This window comes from Mustela putorius, unplaced genomic scaffold, assembly GCF_011764305.1.
Source record: "Mustela putorius furo isolate JIRA1106 unplaced genomic scaffold, ASM1176430v1.1 tig00000835_pilon_pilon_pilon, whole genome shotgun sequence".
Classification (NCBI taxonomy): domain Eukaryota; kingdom Metazoa; phylum Chordata; class Mammalia; order Carnivora; family Mustelidae; genus Mustela; species Mustela putorius.
This window is the reverse complement of record NW_025421492.1, coordinates 8882963-8908373: the sequence shown is the minus strand read 5'-3', so window position 1 is coordinate 8908373 and position 25411 is coordinate 8882963. Positions and strand designations below refer to the sequence as shown.

The 25411-nt window shown below is 53.3% G+C and overlaps 2 protein-coding genes across 4 annotated transcripts in view; one reads left to right on the top strand and one right to left on the bottom strand.

Moving 5' to 3' along the window:
- Nucleotides 1-3434: 3434 nt before the first annotated feature.
- On the bottom strand, nt 3435-8559 carry HSBP1L1 (heat shock factor binding protein 1 like 1). The gene is made up of 4 exons (XM_004745679.3): nt 7967-8559; nt 6983-7049; nt 5971-6080; nt 3435-4249 (listed from the first exon to the last, which is right to left on the bottom strand). Exons 1-4 carry the CDS (start codon nt 8015-8017, stop codon nt 4244-4246), a joined length of 234 nt encoding a protein of 77 aa, XP_004745736.1. The 5' UTR covers nt 8018-8559; the 3' UTR covers nt 3435-4243.
- Nucleotides 8560-17628: 9069 nt separating this feature from the next.
- Nucleotides 17629-25411, top strand: part of SLC66A2 (solute carrier family 66 member 2) — a 47283-nt gene continuing 39500 nt past the window's right edge. Inside the window, exons 1-2 of one of the 3 annotated variants that reach the window (XM_045085278.1) lie at nt 17629-17930; nt 18406-18739. In XM_045085278.1, coding sequence (XP_044941213.1) covers nt 18537-18739 — 203 coding nt within the window. In that variant the 5' untranslated portion in view covers nt 17629-17930; nt 18406-18536. The remainder of the gene's footprint in view (nt 17931-18405; nt 18740-25411) is intronic. The other 2 variants (XM_045085279.1, XM_045085280.1) reach the window with 2 other exon arrangements.

Here is a 25411-nt window from a genome sequence, read left to right as displayed (position 1 = left end):
TTCAACAAATGGTGCTGGGAAAATTGGACACCACATGCACAAGAATGAAACTGGACTATTTCCTGACACCACACACAAAAATAGACTCAAATTGGATGCAAGACCTAAATGTGAGAAAGGAATCCATCAAAATCCTTGAGCAGAACACAGGCAGAAACCTCTTCAACCTCAGTCTCAGCAACTTCTTCCTAGAAACATCGCCAAAGGCAAGGGAAGCAAGAGCAAAAATGAACTATTAGGACTTCATCAAGATCAGAACCTTATGCACAGCAAAGGAAACCGTCCACAAAACCAAAAGACAACTGACAGGATGGAAGAAGATATTTGCGAATGACATATCTAGATAAAGGGCTAGTATCCAAAATCTATAAAGAACAACACCCAAAGAACAAATAATCCAATCAAGAAATGGGCAGAGGACATGAACAGACATTTCTACAAAGAAGACATCCAGATAGCCGACAGACACATGAAGAAATGTTCAATGTCACTCGGCATCAGGGAAATACAAATCAAAACCACAGTGAGAAACCACCTCACGCCAGTCAGAATGGCTAAAAATAACAAGTCAGGAAACGACAGATGTTGGCGAGGATACAGGAAAAGGGGAACCCTCCTGTTGATGGGAATGCAAGCTGGTGCAGCCACTCTGGAAAACAGCATGGAGATTCCTCAAAACGTTGAAAATAGGGGTGCCTGGGTGGCTCAGTGGGTTAAGCCTCTGCCTTGCACTTGGATCATGATCTCAGGGTCCTGGGATCGAGCCCCGAGTAGGGCTCTCTGCTGAGCAGGGAGCCTGCTTCCCCCTCTCTCTCTCTGTCTGCCTCTCTGCCTCCTTGTGATCTCTCTCTCTCTCTCTCTCTCAAATAAATAAATAAAATCTTAAAAAAAAAAAAAGAAATTGAAAATAGAGCTACCCCATGACCTAGCAATCGCACTACTGGGTATTTACCCTAAAGATAGAAACATAGTGATCCGAAGGGGCATGTGCACCCAAATGTTCATAGCAGCAATGTCCACAAGAGCCAAACTATGGAAAGAACCTAGATGTCCATCAACAGATGAACAGATAAAGAAGAGGTGGTCTATATACACAATGGAATACTACGCAGCCATCGAGAGAAACGGAATTTTGCCATCTGCAATGACATGGATGGAACTAGAGCGTATCATGCTTAGCGAAATAAGTCAATCAGAGAAAGACAATTGTCATATGATCTCCCTGATACGTGGAATTTAAGCAACAAGGCAGAGGATCACGGGAAAATGGAACAGGACGAAACCAGAGAGGGAGACAGTCCATAAGAGACTCGTAATCTCAGGAAACAAACTGAGGGTTGCTGGGGTGGAGGCAGGTGGGAGGAATGGGGTGCCTGGGTGATGGACACTGGGGAGGGTACGTGCTGGGGTGAGTGCTGTGAAGTGTGTAAGACTGATGATTCACAGACCTGTACCCTGAAACAAATAATGTACTCTATGTTAATAAATTTAGAAATCTAAAAAATTAAATAAAATTGAAAAAAACTGTTAGGAAGATGTTAAAACAGGAATGGTATTATAAAATGCCAAATAACCTCTAAAGGCAGGTGTCTGTGGTTTGAGTAGATAATTGAGATATTAAATGTCAGACTATGAGAGGGGATCAGCTTGGAACTTTCCTTAGAAAGAAGTTAGTGTTTGGGAGAGCATAAATGTTTCTTTTTCATTTCTAAAGTAGGCTCCACAGCCAATGTGAGGCTTGAACTCGTGACTCTGAGATCAAAACTCACATACTCTACCAGCTGAGCCAGCCAGGCACCCCTAATGTTTTTATTTTAGTTATTAACTAATAGAAGCTTTCTCCCACCTCCTTTTTAAAAGATTTTCTGTATTTATTTTGAGAAAGAGTGTGAGCAGGGGGAGGGGCTGGAAGAGAGGGAGAATCTCAAGCAGACCCCTCCTCTCAGTGCAGAGACCATCTTGGGGCTCCTTGGGGCTCGATCCTGTGTCCTCGAGATCACACCCTGAGCTGGACTCAAGAGTCAGACGCTCAACCGAATGAGCCCACCACCCCCCCCAACCAGATGCCTAGAAGCTTTCTTTTCTACTTACTTAAAAATCCTGGATTTTGAACTGTGGTCTGTGTTATTAATGAAGACTCAGATCTGTTTGGTTTACTTCAAATATCCACTTTAATTTCTGCTGAGATTATGATAGGAGCCAAGATGCTTTGAGATTGCTCACATACTCTAATGGAACTACTATGATTTTAAACCACCAAGAATACTGAATCTAAATGATGCCATTTTAAAACTTTGGATTAAAAAAAGAAAGACATGGGGACGCCTGGGTGGCTCAGTCAGTGAAGTGTCTGCCTTCAGCTCAGGTCATGATCTCGGGGGCCCGGGATTGAGCCCTGCGTTGTTCTTCCCGTTGATTGGGGAGTCTGCTTCTCTCTCTGCCTGCTGCTCTCCCTGCTTATGCTCGCTCTATCTCTCAAATAAATAAAATCTTTTTAAAAAATAAAATAATGAAACGAAAGACATGCACCCCTTTTGGGAGTATAACATGACACTCCCTTTCTTAGATGCGTTTGACTAAATGTACTTCTGACCCTAAGGAAATGTGCACAGAATCCATGGTAACAGCGCTCCCCACGGCATTATTTGTGACAGTGGGAAAATGGGAAGCAGCCTCGGTGTCCGAGGGGTATTATAGGAAAGTTCAGATTATTACATACCATAGAATAGTAGTCGGACATTTTTTTTAAAAAGTATGAAAAGTGTATGAAATTCTCACAAAATGTTTATGATATGAAAAGAACAGGATATGAGATTATAAACAGCATGATCAAGCATATATAAAATAGTATATGCACAGAGAAGTGCTTACAGTGGTTAATTCTAAATTGTAGAATTCTGGGTAATTTTGACTTTTATATGAAGAATAAGTTTTATTCATTTGCAGGTATAAGGTTATTTTATACAATGAGAGCCTATTATCAACCCTTTTTAATTTTTTTTAAAGATTTTGTTTATTTATTTGACAGACAGAGATCACAAGTAGGCAGAGAGGCAGGCAGAGAGAGGGGGAAGCAGACTCCCGGCTGAGCAGAGAGCCCGATGCGGGACTCGATCCCAGGAACCTGAGATCATGACCTGAGCCGAAGGCAGAGACTTTAACCCACTGAGCCACCCAAGCGCCCTTATTATTTTTTTTTTTTTTTAAGAATTTTTATAGGGGCGCCTGGGTGGCTCGGTGGGTTGGGCCTCTGCCTTCGGCTCAGGTCATGGTCTCAGGGTCCTGGGATCAAGCTCTCCACTCTGTGGGGAGCCTGCTTCCCCTCTCTCTCTGCCTGCCTCTCTGCCTGCTTGTGATTGATCTCTCTCTCTCTCTGTCAAATAAATAAATAAAATCTGGAAAAAAAAAAAGATTTTTAAAATCTATTTGACAGAGCACAAACGGGAAGCAGTAGAGGGAGAAGCAGGCTCCGTGCCAAGCAGGGAGCCTGGGACCATGACTTGAGCTGAAGGCAGATGCTTAACTGACTGAGCCGCCCAGGGACCCTGAAAAAGAACTACTTCCAAAAAATGATTGGAAACAACTGGTGTTGTTTGCATAGTTACCACCTGCCAGCCCCTTTCTAGATGATCATAGCTCTATTTTACTCTAGCTTAGAGAGGCAAATCACACAATTACTTGATTGTCTCTCTATAATCTACAAAGTGCCCTGAAGTACGTCTGCTTCTCCTGGGTAACTACCCTCCAGGAGCGGGGCGGGCGAGGCTGACCGAGCTCCCGGACAAGCTGTTCTCTTGGGTTGGGTCGGGTCTGGAGAACACTGCTGACCGAATCTATTTGGACTGGACAGATTAAAATGAGTTTTCCCGAACACCGTGGCAGTGGAAAAGCTGTGTTGGAATGCAGTTATTTAAAAAGCAATCTCAATCAGAAAACAGCTTATGACGCTTTTTAAAAAGATCTATGTAGAACTTAATTCAGGAAAAAAAAACATTGACCTAATGTAGCTTATGCTTTTCTCCCATGATTTATAAATACAAGGTATATACTGAAAAAATTTTACAACCATTTTTGTTAATCATTTCCTGAATTATGTTCTTCCTGGATTGTTTATTCTTTTAATCTTTCTTTTTATTAGAATGAATTTTTAAATTAAGTAACAAACGTCAGAACTCATGCAAATTATTATTTTAAAAGTACAGTTTTGACTTTATCACATTTTCAAGTGACTGGTCTACCGTCCTCAGGTCTGTAAAAAAAAAAAATATTGAAAGAGGTAATGGTTGACTTATATACCAATCAATGTACAGTTAAATAAACAGGAAGCCAAAGCTTTCAAGAAAAATACCCTAATTTCCTATAATTATTAAAAGATTTGTGGATAAGAAAAATTCAATATATAGAAGAATGTACATGTTAAATGCTTTTCCTTTTCCACTGATGGAGTCAGACGGAAGGTGAGGAAACAGTGTGTTTTCTTGAAACAACAAAACACTGCTTCTCATCCGTGTCCCACCGCCGTGACCGACCCTCCCTGGCAGCCGGGACAGAACCCCTGTGAGGTACACTGTGTCTCTGCATGGAATTAACTGCAGGAGGGGGCCACAGTGTCGTGCCTCAGTTTGGGGACACTGACAAACTTCTCAGTTTGTTCTCACGTCTCCGACATTTTGGGTTCACCGACTCTGCCTCCTCCCATCACCCGTCCCCAGGACAGCAACACGGGTTTCAGAGGTGTGCAGAGTCCCCCCCAAGTCCCCGGCACAAGCCCTCTGTGAACCCTGACCTAGTGCAACCGGCAGACCCAGATTTATCCAAACATCTCTGTTTAGGTCTTCCTGTTCGTCTCAGCAGCAGGACCCCTTTAAACGAACTTGGGTGTCTGACCTCTCAGGCCGCAGGCGCCTCCAACAGTGAGGCTTCCACATCTACTCAATCATTTAACTTGATGCCTAATAGTTCGTGGTTTTGACTAAATTTAAAACAGCAGCTGCATCTGGGTGACGAAGGGAAGGACCGGGTTCCTGGGCTGCCACCCCCAGCCTGGAGCGGGCAGTGTCCTCAGCCCTGTCTTACCACCAACTCAGCCCCGCGGGAGGAGGTCTTGGCTGGGAGGCTGGGGGCCAGCTGTGCCCCGAGTGCACCTGCACACAGAGCGCCCCTGCAGTGTTTTGCTCCCCCGGGCAGCAGGGCGCGGCCTCGGGCTACCGTTTTCCCGGAAGAGGAGACACAGGTATTTCTAAGTCCCTGGGAGGTGAACCAGCCCTGATTCAGCAGGTCAAGTACAGATCATTTGCCCTGACCGAGGACAACAATTGTAAAAGAAAATGGGAAAACAAAGACACCTTAACTATTCGATCAAAATTGGCTTAATTAACCAGAATATTTTGGAAACAAAATATGGATCAGTATCTTCATAAAATAAGGCTGTGTCTGTCCCCACGTCACACGGGCGTAAATCTGGTCTGAGCCCTGAAGTCAAGTACGGGTTTGCAGCTGCAGGATTAAGTGTGACATTTCGCGGGAAAAGAAATGTTTGCATTGTGGGGACAGGCGCGGGACCCTCAGGAACCACCATGAAACTGAGGGCTTAATGCATATGCATTTTCTTTAAATGGTCATAGAAATACATGGTCCCCACAAAAACTACTAGTTCTATGCCCCAGCCTCTACTCTGTCCTAACTTGTGCTTTGTTTGAAGACTAATTTGAGGGGTAGTAGGGAAAAATAAAATAAAAGCCAACTGTTAAATAATAGAGCCTGTGATTTTAAAATACACTTTTTAAGGAATTATGACGAGGAGCATTCCAGTTGGTCTGTTTAGAAAAGAACACTTGTAAACGTCTTCTATTATTCCTGAAGGTTTTCTATGTAGGATGAAGGCAGTAATCCCCACAGTGAACGAATATGGGACCGTATTTTTCAAGATGAAAGCAATCAAAAGATAATGCAAAAGGCAAACATATTTACCTCCCTACTGATGACCACTTGTTCTTTAATGGAATTTTCTATCCCAGCTCGCACCATTAGGTCACTGACATTCTTCTGGAGATCCTCAATGCGACTTCCCATTTCTTCCAGTACAAGGTCAAGGAGACTTCAAACCACACCTGCTCCTCAAGGCGACTGAAGAAAACGCCCAGGGCTACTGATGCAACTCTTAAACCCAGGCACTCACCTCTGGGTCAGCGCAAATTAACCCTTTCTCTGAGGGTTTCATGGTGTGTCTTTACCCTTCGAAGTGTTAGCTCGGTTCTGAAAACTTGGCTCCCTTTGTGTGGACACAGATTCAGACGCATGAGATGGTCTTTGTAGGTTTAACTATGTTTTAACCAAACTCTAATGAATGAGTTTGTATATATAATGGAAACTAATTCTGTTTAAAACCAACTGTCCTACAGTTTAATTTTACCATGTTTAAGGATAATTTTTCCCTATGAGAACCCATCTGCAGAATCAGAAGTCGAAGTAAGTGATTCCATATGCAAATACTTTACATATAATTCCTAAGGAATGACCTTAATGTTATGAAGTGATCTCTAGCTCCCCAGGTCTTAGGGCAGAAGTTACCATTATCCAGGTTTGCTTGAAGTGGAAACAAACTTGGTATCCTAATTCTGTTTGAATTCATGTCCTAACAAAGCAGTAAGCTGACATTCCTGCTTACGTTTGCAAGTTTCTGATTGGTGGAGTACAAATCTCATTCAGATTTATTTAGGGCTCGGTGGAAAAGCCCCATCTGGGCAGGACAGTGCATTGTGTCCTTGTATTTTATCATTGTCGTACAAAATGCCCTGTTTTGCTGGTCCGGCAGGAAGTAATTACCTGTGAGTGGTAATTGCTACATCAGGATACCAGGGACAGACACGAATGTAAACCCCAGGCAATGGTAGGTCAATCATCCATTAGTAGCAGACAAAAAGATGTCCCCTGATCATTTGAGTTCAAAAGCATCGCAGTATTTGTTATAAGAAAAGGATATCTCTGAGGTTTAATGTTGCAGTCAGAGCTTGAAAATGTTCTTGAAGTTCCTGAAATAGATTTTCTGCCTGAAAAAGTGAACCACAAAACTGAATGTAATATATATATGCCCCTAGATGTCTGTAGTTAAATTAGATCTATCGCCTTCCTTTTTTAAAATAATATTTACTGTCGATGTAGGACATTTTAGCCTCACGGATAGAATCATCCTTAGTTAGATTTCTGACAAGGTGCCGCGGACTTTCCATTCAGACGGTGCTGGGATGAGGAGCCCAACGCGTAACAGGGTCAAGCCGGGCTGCCCTCCCGCTCCCCGCAAAAACTAGCTCGAATCGATCCCGCACCTGCATGTAGGCGTTACACCTACCGATGGGCAGCAGGGGACGCGGGAGACTGTGACAACTCGGGGCACCCCCGCGAGTCCCCGCGGAGCGCGGAAGCGGCGGCCGCAGCACCTGCCCGCGGCCTCCCTCGGGCCGCCCTGAGCGGGGGTTGCGGACCGTGTCCACCGGCCGCAGAGGCGCGGGTGCGGTCCCTGAGACCAGCCCTGGTCCTGCGGCTCCGGGGCTTGCAGACCCGCGTGCGCAGTGCGGGGCGCGCGTGACCTCCGCGCGGGTTCGACAAAGGCCGGGCGGGGGCCGTCTAGACTCTGCATCTGCAGGTGGAGACGCTGCGGCGCCCTCCCTGCGGACGGGCTCGCCTCCGTTCTTCCTCGCGGGGTCAGGACCGCGCGGACGAGGAGGAGAAGACAAGCCCCGGCCTGTCAGCCTGGCGTCCCGACGCGCGCCGGCCGGCGTGGCCGCGCGGGCTCCTCCTGCCAATAGGGAGCGGGAAGGGGTGCGGGCCCGAGAGGCTTGCAGGGGAGGGTCGGGGGGAGCCTGCCCGAGTCCCCTCCCGCCACGCCCACCCAGGACCCGCCCTCGGTCCCGGAGGCGGTGCCGGTGTGGAGGGACACGGGGGAGGGAAGGGTCGGGACCCCACTCACCGCGTCGCCCAGCGCGTCCCCGCCGGGGGTTTTGGGTCCCCGCGCGTCCATGTCCAGTGGGTCCCGGTGTCCCGGTGGGTCCCAGTGGGCCAGGTGGTTCCCTGCGGACCCGGCGGGCCCTGGGCGTCCGCTGCGCTAAACCCTACAGGTCCCCGCGCGGCGCAGGGCTGCTTGGGGGGGCCGGTCGCCGAGATGCTCAGCCTGGGGGGGGGGTCTTGGGGGGCCCTGGAGGAGCCCCGATGTAGGAGGCAGTGCAGCAGCTCGGGTCCCCAGAAGTGAATTCCCGGGCCGGCGCGGCCGCCTGTGCAGGGACAGGCAAACAAAACCGGGGCGGTTCCCGGGAGGAGGCCGGGGGAGGTGCGGGCTCCTCCAGGCCTGACGGTCAGCTTCCCCGCGGAGGGAGGGGCCGCCTTGTGCAGGAAGGGGCCTCTGCACCTGCTAGGCCGGCGGGGCCAGCCCGGCCTTCTGGAAGACAAGACGCACCTCCCGTGCAAGGGCGGGTCCCCTCGTGCAGGCAGACAGCCGCAGGGGGCCGGATGCGCGCCCTGGGCACTGGTGACACGCTGGCTGGCTGACCTGGGGGTGGGGGGGCAGGCAGGCCTTGCTCACCCTGCCAAGGACTGATTGCTTTGTTTTCATTGCATCAGAGATGAAAGAGGCAGGCAGAGGGAGCGCGCCTTATTACTGTGGTAAAACGTACCCAGTAGCAACTTTACCGTCTTAACAGATCTGATGGGGGTCCCTCTGGGGTCCGACTGGGGTTCCGACTGCCCGTCCTACTGGGGGTCCGACTGAGGGTCCGGCTGGGGGTCCGACTGGGGTCTGGTGCGGCGGCCCTGAGCACATCCAGGTGGTATTGTTGTGCCATGGTCCCCACAGTCCTCCTGCAGGGCCCCTTCATCTCCCCAAAGTGGAACTCTGCCCCCACTGCTGGTGACCTCCACGACCCCCTGCAGGACCCCTGGCACCCACCATCCTCTCTTCTGCCTTTATGTTTCCTGGTCACCTTTCTAAGGAGCTCGGGGAGATGCTGGGGTAACTCGGCTGCTGCCCACACACAGCCCGAGCGTGCCCCCCAGCCCCTCCAGAGGACGGCCATCTCTATACGTCTCTGCCGTTCCTGTGGTCAGCCTTAAAACTGAGACGTGACCAAGTCCTGGCACACTGCCAACACGCGCATCCCACACGCGCATCCCTGTTCTGGTTTGATTGAGGGGCTGGAAGGAAGATCTCGTGACCCGTTCCCTCCTTCCAGCGCCCGTCAGGCCTGTCTGGATTGTGGCTCTTGGGTCACTTCCTGAGTGACCCCCCCACAGGACTCTGTTTTTAGCCGCTCCCTCAACAATAGGTGAACACCCAGGTTGTTGAATGTGTGTGTGAGACACGTGCAAAGATGCCCAAAGTCGTTAATCATCAGGAGAATGCACATCAGAACCACGGTGAGATCCCAGTTCACACCCACTGCTAGGCTAGAACTGAAACAATGACAGGTGCGGGCAGCAGTGGAGAGTTCGAGCCCTTACAGGTTGCTGATGGACGGCAGCCAGCGTGGAGTTAAAGTTACCGTGGAACTGGAACTCCGCCTCTGGATATGTGCACAGGGAAATGGCAGCATACGCGTAACACAGATGTTCACAGCAGCACTGTTAGCAATAGCTAAAAAGTGGAAATGGGCACCTGGCTGGCTCAGGCCGTGAAGTTTGGGACTCTTGATCTCAGGGTTGTGAGTTTGAGACCCCAATTCAGTGCAGAGATTTAAGCATAAAATCTTAAAAAAAAAAAAAATGGAAACAGCCCAAATGTCCAATACATGATGCACGGACAAGCAGAATGTCGTCCACCATCCAATGGGCTGTTACTGAGCCAAGGGAAGGAGGCTGGAGGGTACGCAGGGGTGAAGGCTGGGAACAGGGTGCTGAGTGACAGGAACCAGTCACAAAAGGTCATGCCCTGTAGGGTTCCAATTCCATGAAATGTCCAGAATCAGTGAATCCAAGGGGGAAAGCAGACTGGCGGTTGCTGGGGGAGGGAGAGGACGGGCATGGGAGACACTGCTCGGTAGTTAAGAGCTATCTTTGGGGGATAATCTAAAATTAGCTTATGGTGGTGGGCACATAACCCTTGCAGTCAGCTACAGCTCACTGAATCATGTACATTAAATGGGTGGGTTTATGGTATGTGAATCGTATCTCAGTAAAGCAGCTATTAAAATAATAGCTTTTTAAAAGCATGGCTGTTTTGCTCCTTTTCATGTCTTTCCAAGCATCTTCCCTCTGAGAGGAGCTGAGGAGGAAAGGTGTGCAGTGTGAACACTGGGGTGTGGGAGATGGAGGGGCACCGTCTGGGCTACTCCGGGGAAGGGAGGGTGCGGCAGGAGCTCAAGGGCCTAGCCCTGCGTGAGGGATCCACCGCTTCTGGCCTCCGTTTCTCTTGGAAGAAGGCAGAGGTGGGGAACTGCCAGAAGGAGAGGCCTCGTGCAGGCTGATCCGCGTCCTCTCTCAGCCACTGAGCACCCAGCAAACCCTGCTAGGCCGGCGGGGCCAGCCCGGCCTTCTGGAAGACAGGACGCACCTCCCGTGCAAGGGTGGGTCCCCTCGTGCAGGCAGACAGACGCGCGGGGCGGGCTGTGCGGCGCTGGGCACTGCTGACACCCTGGCCGGCTGACCTGGGGGCGGGGGCAGGCCTCGTGAGCATCCTGGGAGTGTGGATTGGGGGGTGGGGGACTCTGGATGCTAATAACCGGTCCTAGCTGAGGTTCCCGTTCCTGCGCACCCCATGCTTTTAATTACCGGCAGTAGACAGAAGGCAGTGAGCTTGGCCTGGCCCACGGGAGCCTGGGTTGGAAAAGTAGACAAGCAGAGGCTCTTGTCTCTGAAGCCACTGGCCTGTCTCTCCCCTGCATGTGCTTCTCTTCCCCAAGGAGCCTGTCTGTGAGTCTACCCAGCCGGGCCTTAGCTCATCTTTCAGTCTAAGCTTCCAGAACCGGCTGACCAAGGCAGTTAGCACCCATGTGCTCGGCAGGCCCCTGGGGAAGCAAAGATGGGGTGGGGTCCCCTGCCCGACGGTGGCTGGAGGTTTGTGGGGCGGGTGGACCTGATACAGGTGGCCCCGGACCCCCCTTCAGGAGGTAGAGCCTCAGAAACTCCCATCAGAGTCCAGGGTCTTAGGCCTGGGAACCAGTCTCCTCACCAAGCTGGGAATGGTGAGAAATGGTGTGAGGTCTCCAGGACAGAGAATCCTTAGGGTAGATGGGAAGGTTCTAGAAGTGGAGCTGGTAGGGGGGTGGGTGGCCAGGAATTGAGGCAGGAGTAACGGGAGCTGGGCGTTCAGAGCACACTCTCGGGTGGCCTTCCAGCCACAGCACCCACAGCCCGTGGTACCCTTCCTGAGCCCAGGAGTCTGTGTTTCGGCAAACACATCAGTAATTCTTCTGGGCAACCGTGATGTGTGTGGTGTTGGGCCAGGATCCAAGTGGCCTCCACGGCTCCAGGACTTTCGGGGAGATGAACAGGCTTAGTCTTGGGGGGAGGGTGTCATCGCAACTGAGAGACAAAGCTGTGTGTGCAGACCTAGGAGGGCAGGAGAGGCGTCATAGAAAGGGGGCAAGCCAAACACTTTCTGGAAGAGATACCTTAGAATATAGAATAAATATAGAATATTTAATACATAATATAATTTAATTAGCAATATAAAATAAATATAATATATAATAAGTAATAATACTTATTATTTCCACTTTTGTTCATTTCCCCATAACCCACACAAGGCAGATATTGTTACCCATTTCACACATGACCCTAAACTTCACTAAGCTGTTTGAGATCGTAGCGCATGGTCAGCAGCAGGGTGTCCGCACCTGCTGGACACATCAACAGAATGAAAGGGCAACCTACAGAATGGGAGGAAATATTTACAAGTCAGGTATCAGATACGGAATCGATGCCAGAATATTTACACGGTTCCTAAAACTCAACAAGAAACAAGCCCCTGACAGACATGGGCAAAGACTCGAGCAGACATCTCTCCAACAAAGATGTGCACGTGAAAATATGCTCCACATGCCTGGTCAGAGGGAAATGCAAATCGAAACCCTGGTGAGGTCCAGTTCGCATTCATTATGACGACTATTAGCAAAGACAGAAACAGCACCTGTCAGGGAGGACCTGGAGAAACTGGAACTCTGTGTGTTGCTGGTGAAAACTTAAAATTAGACAGCAGGTCCTCAAAAGATTAAAACTAGAATAACCATATTAATCAGCAATTGCACCTCTGGGCATCTACCCCCAAAAGTGAAAACAGGGACTTGGGAAGGAATCTGTACACCCGTGTTCATAGCAGTGTTATTCTCAACAGCTGGAACATGGACACGTGTCCATGGACGGACGAGCGAATACAGAAAATGAGACACACACCTGGGCATGTTATGCGGCCCTGAAAAGGAAGGGAACTCTGACCCAGGCGCCACGTGGGTGAACCTGGAGGGCGTTATGCTCAATGAAAGGAGCCGTCACCACAGGGCTCGGCACCATGTCCCCTTCCGTCAGGCGCACAGACTGTTCCCATTCTGACAGACAGAAAGCAGAGTGGCAGGTGCCAGGGGCCAGCAAGAGGGAGAAACGAGAGTTGACGCTCACTCCGGAGCGCATTTCAGTTTGGGAAGATGAAGTTCTGGAGACAGACGGTGGTGATGGCCGCCCAGCAGTGTACTGTCCTTCCTGCTAATGGAGCACTTAAAGATGGTGAAAATAGTAACATTTGACAGTATATATATTTTACCACAATTTTTCTTTGCAGTACATTTTGCCAGCTTCAGGGGTGCCTGGGTGGTACAGTCGGTTAAGTGCCTGACTCTTGGTTTTGGCTCCGGTCCTGATCTCAGGGCTGTGGCGTGGAGCCCCCACGTCAGACTCTGGACTCAGTGGGGCCTCTGCTTGAGATTCTCCCTCCTTCCCTCTGCCCTTTAAATAAATAAATAAGTAAAATATTTATTAAATATATGTAAGAAAAGAAGAGTTCTTTTGGGGTATAGACTTGGGTACACAGATTTGAGTATAGAATTTTTTGCTTTTTATTCTAAAATAGTTGCAGTGTTTTCATAATTTTATTTTAACTTTTTAAAAGATTTTATTTATTTACTTGACAGAGAGAGACACAGCAAGAGAGGGAACACAAGGAGGGGCAGTGGGAGAGGGAGAAGCAGGCTTCCCACTGAGCAGGGAGCCTGACATGGGGCTTGACCCCAGGACCCCAGGACCCCAGGACCATGACCTGAGCTGAAGACAGACGCTTCACCGACTGAGCCACCAGGCACAAAACAGTTGTTTTCTATTTGCTCTTGGTTGACTGATGGAGCTTTTTTATAAAGACCTTATTTATTTATCTATTTATTTATTTTGCTTTAATTATTTTAATTTTTTACTATTTATTTATTTTAGAGAGTGCGCACGCACAGGTGAGCGGAGGAGGGTCAGAGGGAGAGAGACAAGCCGACTCCCCGAGTGTGGAGCCCGTCGTGGGGCTCCGGCTCAGAACGCTGACGTCACCACTGGAGCCGGCGCCAAGAGTCGGATGCTCCTAGGATGGCGCTGCCCAGGTGCCCCTGACGGATGGGGCTTTCAGTAGTTCCGGAATGTTCTCAGCAGCGGCCTGTCCACCCTGCCCCCTGCTGCGAGTTAGGGGTTTCATTTTTGCAGTCTGGGGGCCCCAGGGCCCACGCTCTCCGGGCTTTCCCTCCACCTGTGCCTCAGCATCCTGCTTGCCTTGGCTCATGCCGGACACTCGTCTACACCGCCGGGTGCTGGCCGCCCACCAGCTCCGCTGCTCAATCTCTGCTCCCTCTGGATCTCACTGCAGGACGACTTGCCTTTCTGCTTACAGGGCTTTTGGGGGAGGGGCAATCCTTGTCGGGGCTGGGGGCTCTGCCTGGACCTGGTTGGCTGCCCCCCTCCCCCCACAGCTCCTTCTCACGGGAAAATCCATGCTGCTGCTAGACAGGAGCACCGTAGGTCCACCGCCTTCTTTCCTGTTGTTCTGGATATGTCCTCCATTTTGTCGTCTTTTACCTATTTTTGTGATTTGTCACTCAAAATCTGAAGTGCTCACAGTGTTCCTGTGCAGGGTCTCAGTGATCTGAGCAGGGACCCCCACACTCCAGGCTCTCAAAGGCAGGAGGAGGGCTGAGAAGGGCGGGAATATCCGTGACCTCTGAAGACACCGCTGGGGCCTTTCCTGGGTCCAGAAGAGGCCAGAGAAAGGCCTGCAAGGCCGGGTCTCTGCTCCTCAGGCCGGGGTCTCTGCTCCTCAGGCCGGGGGACGGGGGGCGTGCCGTGGGCCCCGGTGCTGGAGCGCGGGTCTGGTGTCCCCACAGGCGGTCTTCATCCTAAGAACCGTCATTGATGGAACTGACCCTGGAGCTGCTGTGTTTTCAGGGAATCTATATGGAGCGTCAACAGAAGGTGTCCGTGATGTCTGCTCTGGGTTTGGTCTGCCTGTGGCCGCCTGGAAGTCTCGGAGGCTCCTGGAGCCTCCTCTACTGGGAACAACACCAGTGTGTTGGTTGGAATGAGCAGAAGTGGGCTGCACTGGGTTTGTTGGGGCCCGTAGTCTGGGGACGTGTGCAGTGTGTCTGAGTGTGGTTAAAGGCCACTGGGGAGGTGGTAAGGTGGTGGGCGTTTCAGGACCGGACTGTCTGTCACAGGAAGGAACAAAGCTGTAAGGAACAAACCCATTCCGGCGGCTGAGCCCAGTGACATCCTCGTGGATGTCAGGGCCCGACACTGCCAGGCTGCCGTGGGGACTCCACCCTATGCTGTGAGTCAAGGCCATCCAGTCGGGGACCACATGCCAGGCCATGTCCCGGTGGATTCTCCACTGCCCTGTTTGCACCTGGTCAGGCGACAGTGAGCACGAAGGGCCGGAGGAGACCCAGGGAGACGGGCCTGAAGTGGCAGACGTTGAGTCCATCAGCCTTTACTGGCTGGTGCTCAGCCACATGAGTGCTCCAAGACGGGGGTTGCAGGACTGGGGGCCAGTGGGGCCTCGACCGCAGCTGGTCAGCCTGCCCAAGGGAATGCATGAGCTCAGAATGCACAGAAATACACGTTTGTCACAGCCACTTCACGAGCGGAGGCTGTGGCTGGGCCCGTGAAGAACCTCTGGTGGCAGGGGTGGGGGTGTCTGTGGGGGAGGGTCAGCAGGACGACCACCGCGGGCTTTGGAGCAGACTCTGGAAGTCCAGTATTCCTGCACTTTGCCGCCCAAGTTCCAGAGTGAAGCCTCTGCCCAGTCTCCTTGCAGCTTCCTGAGATGAGGTGACAGCCACCTAGGGTCAGCCCAAAATGTCCCGACTCCTAGGACCAAGGTCACCTTGGTTTACGTTTCATTTTAGAAATGCCATTGGTTAGGCAGCTTCTGACAGGGCTCCTGGAGGAGTTGGTGGCTTTCGGTGGCACCCTCCCACGCGGGGGAAGAGCCTGGTGGTGTGGTCTTCCCCAGCAGCGGTGACAGGGTGGTCCTGCCTCTCTGGGCACAGCTCCCACCCTCTTGGGCCAATCCAGTCTTCGGGGCCACTTTTCCACGTCTCTGCTCCGTCTTCACAGAGTCTCCTCCGTGTGTCAAGTTTCCTCCCTTCCGTCTCTACACAGGGCCCAGCCAGATAATCCTGGACCATTGCCCCAGAGCAAGACCCTGAACTTAATCACACCTGCATTTTCAAAAATATTTTATTTTCATTTATCTTAGATTTTTAAGTAACCGCTACACTCCACGTGGGGCTCGAATGCACAGCCTCAGCGCGGGGGTCGCTCCTTCCACCGACCGAATCAGCCAGGGGCCCTGCGTTTTTTTTTTTGTTTTGTTTTAAGATTTTATTTATTTGACAGACTGAGATCACAAGTAGGCAGAGAGGCAGGCAGAGAGAGGAGGAAGCAGGCTCCCCACTGAGCAGAGAGCCCGATGCAGGGCTCGATTCTAGGACCCTGGGATCATGACCTGAGCCGAAGGCAGCGGCTTCACCCACTGAGCCACCCAGGCGCCCCTGTTTTTGTTTTTTTAAATAAGGTAACATTCCCAGGTCCTGGGGATGAGGAGGATACATTTGGGGGCTATTTTCCGTTCCAGCCCAGCCTGGCTGCTCCTTCTGTTTGGGACTACAGGAAGCCATGGGACGGAGCAGCATCTTGGATGAGCTTTCCTCCCTTCTGCTTGACTGACGGATGGTTCTAGGCCAGCGAGTGCACCTCGGGTCCCAGACGGTTGGTGTTTAAAAGGACTTAACAGCGAACTCTCCAGTCATCAGCTGGCCTTACCGGAGACCTTTGTGGGGTGCAGTCCTGGACCAAGGACACCAGACTGTATCCACGTCGCTGGACTCTGTGGATACTGTCTGGTGTGGACGCTTCCCCTGACAGCCCTGATGGCTCTGAAACGGCCAGGATGGCGACGACTGGCCCGAGTACGCCCAGATGAACAGGATCAGCAGCTGTGACTCCGGGCGCTCCAGTGAGAGTGAGGAGGAAGCTTCATTCCAACCCCCAGGACAGAGTGAAGCCTCCGGGGCCCCTGGAGCTCCGGCAGAGGGGCTGGGGGGAGAACACCCACTTTTCCTCCTTGACCAGCCACAGCAGCCTTGTCCGTGGTTGTGGTTGTGTGTTTTTCTCTCCCCTCTGCACACTCCTGATGCTTGTTTCCTGGGGATACTCTTGAGTAGCCACGACTCAGAGATCCCTAACATCAGCCTCGGAGATGGGAGGGAACTGAGAACCAGCCTCTGTTTTTCCTGCTCAGCGCACCAGACTTGTCTGGGCCTTAGTGTCAGGGAGGCTGGAGCTATTCCATGATTTCTCTGAGACCTGCCTGGCAGGAAGGAGGGCGGGCCACACCTTGGAGCGGGAAGCTGGCCAGCCAGGTGTGCGGCCCCACGGCCACGTTCCCTTTTGGGGTGTTTCAGGTCTGTGGAGATAGGAGCGTGGGGGGAGCTGTGCTGTGGACAGAGTCCTGGGGCCCTGCGGCTGGTCTTCTCCACCCCGAGTCCCACCTGCAAGGGTGCTGGGCACGCGGGGCTGCCGACTTCTCACAAGTGTCCTCAGTGCCCCTCCATCCCACCGGCCGTGGGCTTCATTAACGCCCAGCCCCCCAGCATCTTTGTCCGAGGCACCTTCCCGAGGCCCCCGGGGCTCCCCTTGGTCAGGGAACTCTGGAATTCCTGTTTCTTTATGTCGGCGGGCACCCCGTGAGTTCCCCTCGAGAACAGTGTGCCTCAGATGAAGCCCGGAGCACTTAGCAAGTTACAGCAAGAGACGCTGCCGCAGGCAGCCCCGGCTCCCGCCCTAAGCGACATCCTGGGCCTGGTTGCCCAGAAGGGCCGCCCCCTCAGCCTCACCGGAGACCAGGTTAGCCTCTGACACCTGCTGCTCCGGGCTCGGCCTGCCCGTCGGGAAGGGGAGCCCCCCAACGCGTCAGAATACGCGGCCGTGGAAGGACCGCGGGGGTCTCCTGGGGGCGCTCAGGCACGACCTGCGGGCCGCAGACGCCGCCCCCGTCCCCACGAGAGGGGGCCCCCAGGGGAGGAGGGCTCCGGGCCTCGCGCAGACCGCGGCCGGAGGCAGGCGCGGGTCCTCCGCTCTCGGGGGCGCGCCGCGTCCACAGGGCCCCTTGCCCCGGCGCAGGTGCGGACGCGCCCACGTGGGTCCCGGGCTCCGGAGGCGCGGCCTCGCCCGGGAGGTGCTTCCTGACCCCAGCCCCGGCGTGCGCGCGGAGCAACGGCGCCCCCGCGCCCCCGACGTCCGACCCCTCCCCGGCTGTGCGGTGCGCTCTAGGACCCAGCGCCGCTTGGCCCGGCGCCCGGGCGGGCGGGGCTCCTGTATTGTGACGTCACGAGGAGGCGGGGCTGCGGCGCCGGGACGGACAGACAGACGGAGGACGCGGGACAGACCGGGCGGGGCCGGCGCGGGCGCGGCCGCCGCGGGTGAGGATCGGGCTCCGGGTCCGCAGGCCGCGCGTGGACGCGGACGCGGAGGCAGCGCGAGGGCCGCCCGCCCCGGGGTCGCAGCTCGGGGATCGGCGGGGGCGGCGGGTCGCGGGACGGAGCCCCCCGGACCGAGCGCGCGGCCCCCGCCCCCGTCCCCGCCCCCGTCCCCGCCCGGCCGCGCGTCCCGCCCCGGAGCCGCCGGCCTCCCTTCCTCCGAGCGCGCTCGCCCCGGCCTCGGCGTGCTCGCCCCGGCCTGAGCGCGCCCCGCCCCGCCCCGCCCCGCCCCGCCCCGGCCGAGCCGCCCCCCCACCCCCGGCCCCGCGGGCCCCGCTGTGCGCCCGGCGCCTCCGTCCCCGCGCGGGGTCGGCTCGCGCGCGTAGGGCTCCGGGGCCCCGGTGTCGGCGGGGGGTGCCCCGGCCGTGAGCCCCCGCGGCGCCCTGGCTCGGAGTTCTCGGCTCTTCTCTCCCGCCAGGCTCCGATGGCGGAGGGTCGCCGGGCAGCAGCGGCGAGGTGGGGGTGACCGGCAGCGCGCGACCCGGGAGCCCGCGAGAGCAGCGGGCCCGGGCCAGGCGGACGTCCGTCGGCGGGCCGCAGGTGCTCGGGATGGAAGCGGAAGGCTTGGACTGGCTCTTGGTCCCCTTGCACCGGCTGGTTTCCTGGGGGGCGGCCGGGGCCATGGTCTTCGGAGGGGTCGTGCCGTATATCCCCCAGTACAGGGACATCCGGAGGACTCAGAACGCTGAGGGCTTCTCGACCTACGTGTGTCTGGTGCTCCTGGTGGCTAATATTTTACGGATCCTCTTCTGGTAAGTTGGGGGCTTTCTATGGGAGTGCTTCCAGGAAGGTGGCTTTCTTTTTTCGGGGTTCCGGAGTGGGGTGGGGTGGGGTGGCGGCAGGAACTGGCCGGTTGCATGCGATCATTTCCCAGGAAACACGGGGGATCGGAGTGGAGACTCTCGGGCTACGTCTTTGTTTCATGGCACTCATACCTGGGGAGAGACTTTCCCGCAGACGACTGGGTGCCCGGCGAGGTCCTTGCACTTGGTCCCTTCCCCAGGATTGCATGGGGGCAGGGGAGACGAAAGAGGAACGAAGAAGTTAAGACTAACCAGAAGTGACGAGCTGTGGGAAGGGCATACGGCTGACCACCGGGCCCCTCAGGAGGGGCCATCAGAGCCGGGCAGGAAAGAGCTCAGGGGCTGGTGCCGGGAGGGCCGCCCCCTCAGCCTTGTCTGGTGTGTACAGCTTTGTTCCGTTCTGATAGGAAAGGCAACTTTCTGGCTGCTACTTGAGACTGTTTTCTTTGCCAGTCGCAGGCCGCTTGCTCTTACTGTCGATTGCATTCTGGTGAGGAAGTCTGTAGTTCATTTTAATAGTTGCTAAAGCCAGGCATGTCTGGGAGGGGGCATTTTTAGAGGAAATGAAATGGTGTCTTATGACCGCCTTTTTTTTCTTAAGAGAGGAAGAGGGGGCAGTTGGAGAAGAGGCAGACGGACAGGAGAATATTGAGCAGACTGCGTGACCGGCGCAGAGCCGGATACGGGGCTTGATCTCATGACCTGAGTGCAGTCAGGTGCTTAACAGACAGAGCCACCCAGGTGCCCCATTTCAGCCCCGTTCTAAGATGGAAGAGGTCTGGAACTTTCTTCTTGGTTGTCTGCGCATATAGTGAGACAGGTTGCTAAGCCTGCTCAGGAGGAGGTCGGCTGAGGGCAGAGGTAGGACAAGGGTTCCAGGCAACTGGTGTCGGGACCTCTGCTTCTGGTTCCTCCTGTTGGCTTCTTGGTAAGGGACTAACCACATTGTTTGCTAATTCTTTTTTTTTTTTTTTTAAGATTTTATTTATTTGACAGAACACAAGTAGGCAGAGAGGACAGCAGAGGGAGAAGGGGAAGCAGGCTCTCAGCTGAGCAGGGAGCCTGACGTGGGGCTCGATACCAGGACCCTGGGATCATGGCCTGAGCTGAAGGCAACCACTTAACTGACTGTGCCACCCAGGCGCCCCTTGCTAATTCATTTTTAAGTCAGCTTTACGGAGGTCAATAAAACTGCCCATCGTAAGTTCACAGTTCGACGAGTTTTGACAACATCCCCTTCCCATCATCATCACAACCCGGAGAGGAGTTTTCTGAGCCAGAGGTTTGCTCTCTCCTCTGTGTTCCATCCAGGATGGGGCCATCCAGTGGTGCCAGGCCCCAGGCTACCTTTGATTTATTTTCACTGTGTGTTAGTTTTGCCCTTGTCTGGGGCTTTTAAAAGTTGAGCCAGTAAGTCAGCCCCTCCAGGGAGAATTTGTCACATCCCCCGGTGTGTCTCTGTTTAGGAGCTACTTTGGAAGGAGGAGGGCTCATGGGTGCTTACTTGTTTCTCTAGTTGAAAACGCATGTTTTCAAGATTTCTCCTTTTCCTTCGGCTGGGGGCAGAGATCACTCGCTTCACAGTGACATGTGGCTTTTTCTAAGATGGCTTTAGGGGGCGCCTTGGTGGCTCAGTGGGTTAAAACCTCTGCCTTCAGCTCAGGTCATGATCTCAGGATCCTGGGATCGAGCCCCGCATCGGGCTCTCTGCTCAGCGGGGAGCCTGCTTCCTCCTCTCTCTCTGCCTGCCTCTCTGCCTGCTTGTGATCTCTGTCTGTCAAATAAATAAATAAAATCTTTTAAAAAGGGGGGGGGGCTTTAATCAAGTCTGAGGTTGAACAGAAGCAGTTCCTGAAATATAATTGTATCTGACACCATTGTTAATCCCGAGTGCACTGGAGGGTCATTCAGGGGTCTCCCAGGCTGAGGTTGTGGAACAAGTTTTCTCTTGCACTGGGGGGAGGTGCCTGACATTGGCTTGCCTTATGGGGGAAAAAGATCAGTCAAGAGATCTCTTCCTAGTATGCTTCTCCTTCACAGTTGCAAAAAGAGGATAGGGTAGCTAATGTACATCCAAATAGCTGGTTTGGAGAAGTCAGTAATTACACTAATTTCTTGAATGCCAAGTCTCAGGGATTCTGGGTTTAACTGGCATTTGGGCTGGGAGTCCTGTCCCCACTCTAGGGCCTGAGACTTTGGGAAGCAGAATCTGGAGCTCTCCTAATGGGGCACTGGGCTTCTCAAGTGTGGACTTCTAAACTGTGGGCTTCTAAACTTCATCCACTGGCAAGTCTATTTCTATCCATCCAACTGGTCCTTTCCCAGAGTCAGCACCCTGCGCTGCCCCGGGTCACTGGAGCCGTTCTGTGGCGACCTGTGAACACACAGGGCTGCCCTCAGCCCACATTACAGGAGACTGCAGCAGTGTGCAGGGTGGCAGGAGGGCTGGCCAAGGGCACTGGTCCCTCCTCCAGAGTGTCTCTGGCTCAGGGGTGTGCTTTTCCTGCATTTCACGCAGAACAGTCCTTGCGTTCACAGTGAAGCCCGGCAGATGGGCTGAGCTCTGTCCAGGACTTGGAGTCATGTGGGCTTCTCTGCCCACCAAGTTCTGGGCCCCACTCCTCGGAGAGGGTGCACATCCTCCTTTTATGTCTTCTCTGGAGCCTCTGAAGCCCTCACTCCTGGGTCTACCATCCTTCATGGGTTAGCAGCAGCCCATGGGTTAGCAGGTGTTGGTTTTCTGCATTCCAGACCCTGGTCCAGATGCCATGGGTTTGCATGTTAGCAGAAGTGCTGTGTGGGGTGTACCTTGTACACAACATGGGTTGTGGCAGGCTCCAGGTGAGACCGAAGCTGTGTCTATGCTAGACCAGGGCTGGACTTAGAACTGAAGAGTGTGTTTCCCAAAGCCGGCTGAGACCACAGTCCTCGGAACTCTGGTCTGGGAAGACCCCTGCGGATTTGTGGTGTGAGGGTTGGGAGTGGCTCGCAGTTGTGCGGCAGAGGGGGACAGAGCTGGGTAAACCCTGGGTCTTCTTTTTCTTTTTTAAACTTATTTTTTAGAAGATTTTATTTATTTATTTGACAGTGAGAGAGAGAGATCACAAGTAGGCAGAGAGAGAGAGGAGGAAGCAGGCTCCCCGCTGAGCAGAGAGCTGGATGCGGGGCTTGATCCCAGGACCCTGAGATCATGACCTGAGCCGAAGGCAGAGGCTTTAACCCGCTGAACCACTCATGTGCCCCAATGCTGGGTTTTCTAAAACTTGTGGCACAACTTCTTCTTAGGGCAGATGATGGGTCAGCGCCCCCCCCCCCCATGAGTGAAGGCATGCTGCTCAGATAAGCCAGTCTGAAGGGTTTGTCTTCCTTTCTTCTTTTTTTTTTTTAATTTTAAATTATTATTATTTTTAAGAATTTGAGAGAGAGCATGAGTGCAGAGGGGGAGAGAGAAGCAGACTCCCTCCAAGCTGAGTTCCCCCTCTGATGTGGGACTCAGTCCCAGGACCCCGAGATCATGACCTGAGCCAAAGGCAGATGCTTAATGGACTGAGCCACCCAGGTGCCCCCTCTAGCACTTTTATTTCTTACAATTCTTATCATCCTTTCGCAGAACTAGTATTCAGCAGATTATATTCTATGAAATGCTTATGGATAGTATTTTGACTCAGAAGAGTGGCGTCAGGAGACACCAGGCGAAGAGCTAAATGATGCCTCATGACTGATGTTTGCAGACTTGTGATTTTGTAGAGAAAGGCAGAACAAGGCGCAGGAGGCCAGGGTGCAGGGCTGGTATCGCAGGACCTTCCAGCCGGAGCCTTCTGCATTCACAGAGCTGGTTCTCAAGCTCCATTCCTATTGGGTGAAAACACTGTAACAGAGGCAGTGATGTGTTAGATGTTTAATAACATTGTATCAGAGATGCAGTGACATTGTATCAGAAATAAGGAAACACTAGAGAGGGGGCAACACCCTGTCAGAGATGGAGTAAGACTCTATTGCATACGGTAACATTTTATCAGAGATACAGGGAGTGTTGTGACCACATTAGATACAGTAACATTGTATCAGAGACGCAGCAGGTGTCATACCAGAGTCCTGCACCGCATTGTATCAGAGATACGGCCCTGCTGGGCACTCAGTAACATTCAGCTAAGGGTGTAGCAGTCAGTGTGACACAGGGTAGGAGACAGACAACTTCTTTCTACTGATTTCCTGTTACTTGGAAGACATGAGAAGGTGTCCCGTGTAGAAACTTTTGTCAGACTTGGTGAAACATCGCCTCGCCTGCAGTGCGTATCTTCCTAGGGGGAAAGACAAACCCTTCAGAGTAGCTTATCTGAGCAGCACGCCCTTCACTCATCCGGGGGGCTGACCCATCATCTGCCCTAAGAAGAAGTTGTGCCAGCACACATTCTCAGGCAGGAGAGGACAAAGTGTTGACATCTCTGTCAGTTTAGTTAGTTCTTAGCTTTAAAGGAAGAAAAAGCTTAACCAATATGATAAGTAACAAATGGTATCTTTCTATTTGAATTGGCCTTTAAAGTTACTAATGATATTGATCCTCATTTCAGATTTACTTTGTCTTTTGTATATAGCTTGTCGAAAGTTGTGCTTTTTGAAATCTGTATCTTGCTTAGCCTGTCTTTCCAAAATCAGTTAAATATTCATCTCTGCTCCCTCTCACTTGGCTTTAGATGGTCTTGTTTTTATTGTAAATACTGAATTCATCTGGATTCAGGTTTCGGTGTAGGGTTTAAGGGGAAGTGCAAACCTTGATTTCTTTGCCCCACAGTTTTTCTAGTCATTGTTTCTGTTGAGAATTTAAAAAATAAAAGTGTTCTTTCTCACATAATGGCCAGAATTGCACATCTTCAGCCTCACAACTGGCAGTTAGCTTGGTGCGAGGGGCCCCAGAATACCCTGCTGTACTGGGGTTCTTCCCGCCTGCTCAGGAAGGAAGCATTTCCTGTCTCCTTAGGCAGACATTGAACTTTTGCTGTCCCCTTGTCTGATCTTCACCTAGAGAGGAGTTGACCTCTGGGATCAGCTGGGTAACCAGTGGGATCCAGTTCCTAGAAAGGACTAGAAATGTCCTTAATGGCCTTCAGGGTAATAGCTGCCTTTCACGGAAGAGACAAGGCCCAGAGGTGGTGGGTCCAGGTGCGAAGGCTGTGGAACCAGCCTGGGGTGGAGTCTGTGGGCTCCCCCGGTCTGTGTTGCTGGCTTCGAAAGCTCCAGGGCCCATCGGCCCTTTCTTGCTCTGACCATTTAGCATTTCAGCTCCTCTCCTGAAGGAGGGGTCCAGACGAAGCAGCAGGATCCCCAGTGAGCGCAGGTGACATTTCCTGGGGAGGCAGGAGAAATCTCGTGGTGATGGAGTTGTCCTATCTGTGTCCTGGTTCTTCTGGGGCCCAAGGGGTGTGGGCCTGAGGCTTTGTGACCCCAGACTGCTCTGTCCTTTGCTCCGAGGACACGGGCCAGCCCTTAACCTCAGAAACTGTGCAGAATGCCGATACTGGCACTGGTGTCATGGTTCCCGTTCCCAGGGACTATCTGGCTGTTCCTGGTGGCTGGACCTCCTGCGGGCTGGTGGCCTGGGTGCAGCCCGCTCCCGGTGGCCTGCTCTCCGCTGCTGGGCCAACTCACGCTGGCAGGGCAGACCCTGGGCAGAGGCGTCCCCTCTGGAGAGGTGCGCGAGTTGGCTAGGACGCCGGCAGGGCGGTGCGTGCCCACGACTCGGTCTTGGAGAAGCTGACTTGCGCTGGAGCAGGGGCCAAAGTCAGTGTCTCTGTGCGAAGAAGCATCATGTTTTCTTGACTGTGTAGGGAGATTTTCTTGCTGTGTAGGCACACGTCTCAGACGTGTGCTCCTCGGCCAGGAGAGCTAATCTTGGTCTTCACGACAAACCCAGAGCTGAGTTTTTGCCTTGATTTCTCATTGGTTTGGTGTTGGCAGGTGTGGGGGAGCCCAGGCCCATGCCCTGCCGGGAGCTCTGACCTAGCTCTGTGTCATGGGGGCACCCCTGCCAGGCGTCAGTGGTCAGCTCTCGGTGACCGTCCCTCTCTGCAGGAAGCACGGTGTTGGCTTAGGCCAGAGTGAGGGAGAGGGTGGTGGGGAGGGGAGGGCGGTTCTCTCTGCATCTTCTTTTCACGACCAGCTGGGAAGTCAGGCTGCCTTGCAGGGTCTCTTGACTCAAAGCGTTGACAGCAGTTCAATTTTGGGAGCTGCCCTCAGGTCATGATGCAGCCAGACCTAGTGGGATTCCTGCTCCCCGATAGCTGGGCTAGAATTGGGGTTGGGGCTTCAAGGGGTGCCCTGTCCAGGCCTGGCCTTAGAGATGGGCCTGGGTCAACACTGATCCTTGTGGCCACGGCAGAGACCCCTGAGCTGGCGCACGGAGGGCGGCGCTGCTGTTCTCCGCCCCTGGGGTTTGGGATCTGCTGAGGCGCCCAATGCGTGCTGGTCACTAGATCGAGGGTCTCACCTCCAGGACCTTATGGCTCACTTGGTGACACTTCACCACCAGGAGGACCTCGGCAGGAAGGGCACAAGAGCCGGGCAGGCTGGGGGGTTAGAGGAGAGTGGGCGGCGAGGCCCGGGCGAGGAGGGAGAGGGACAGCA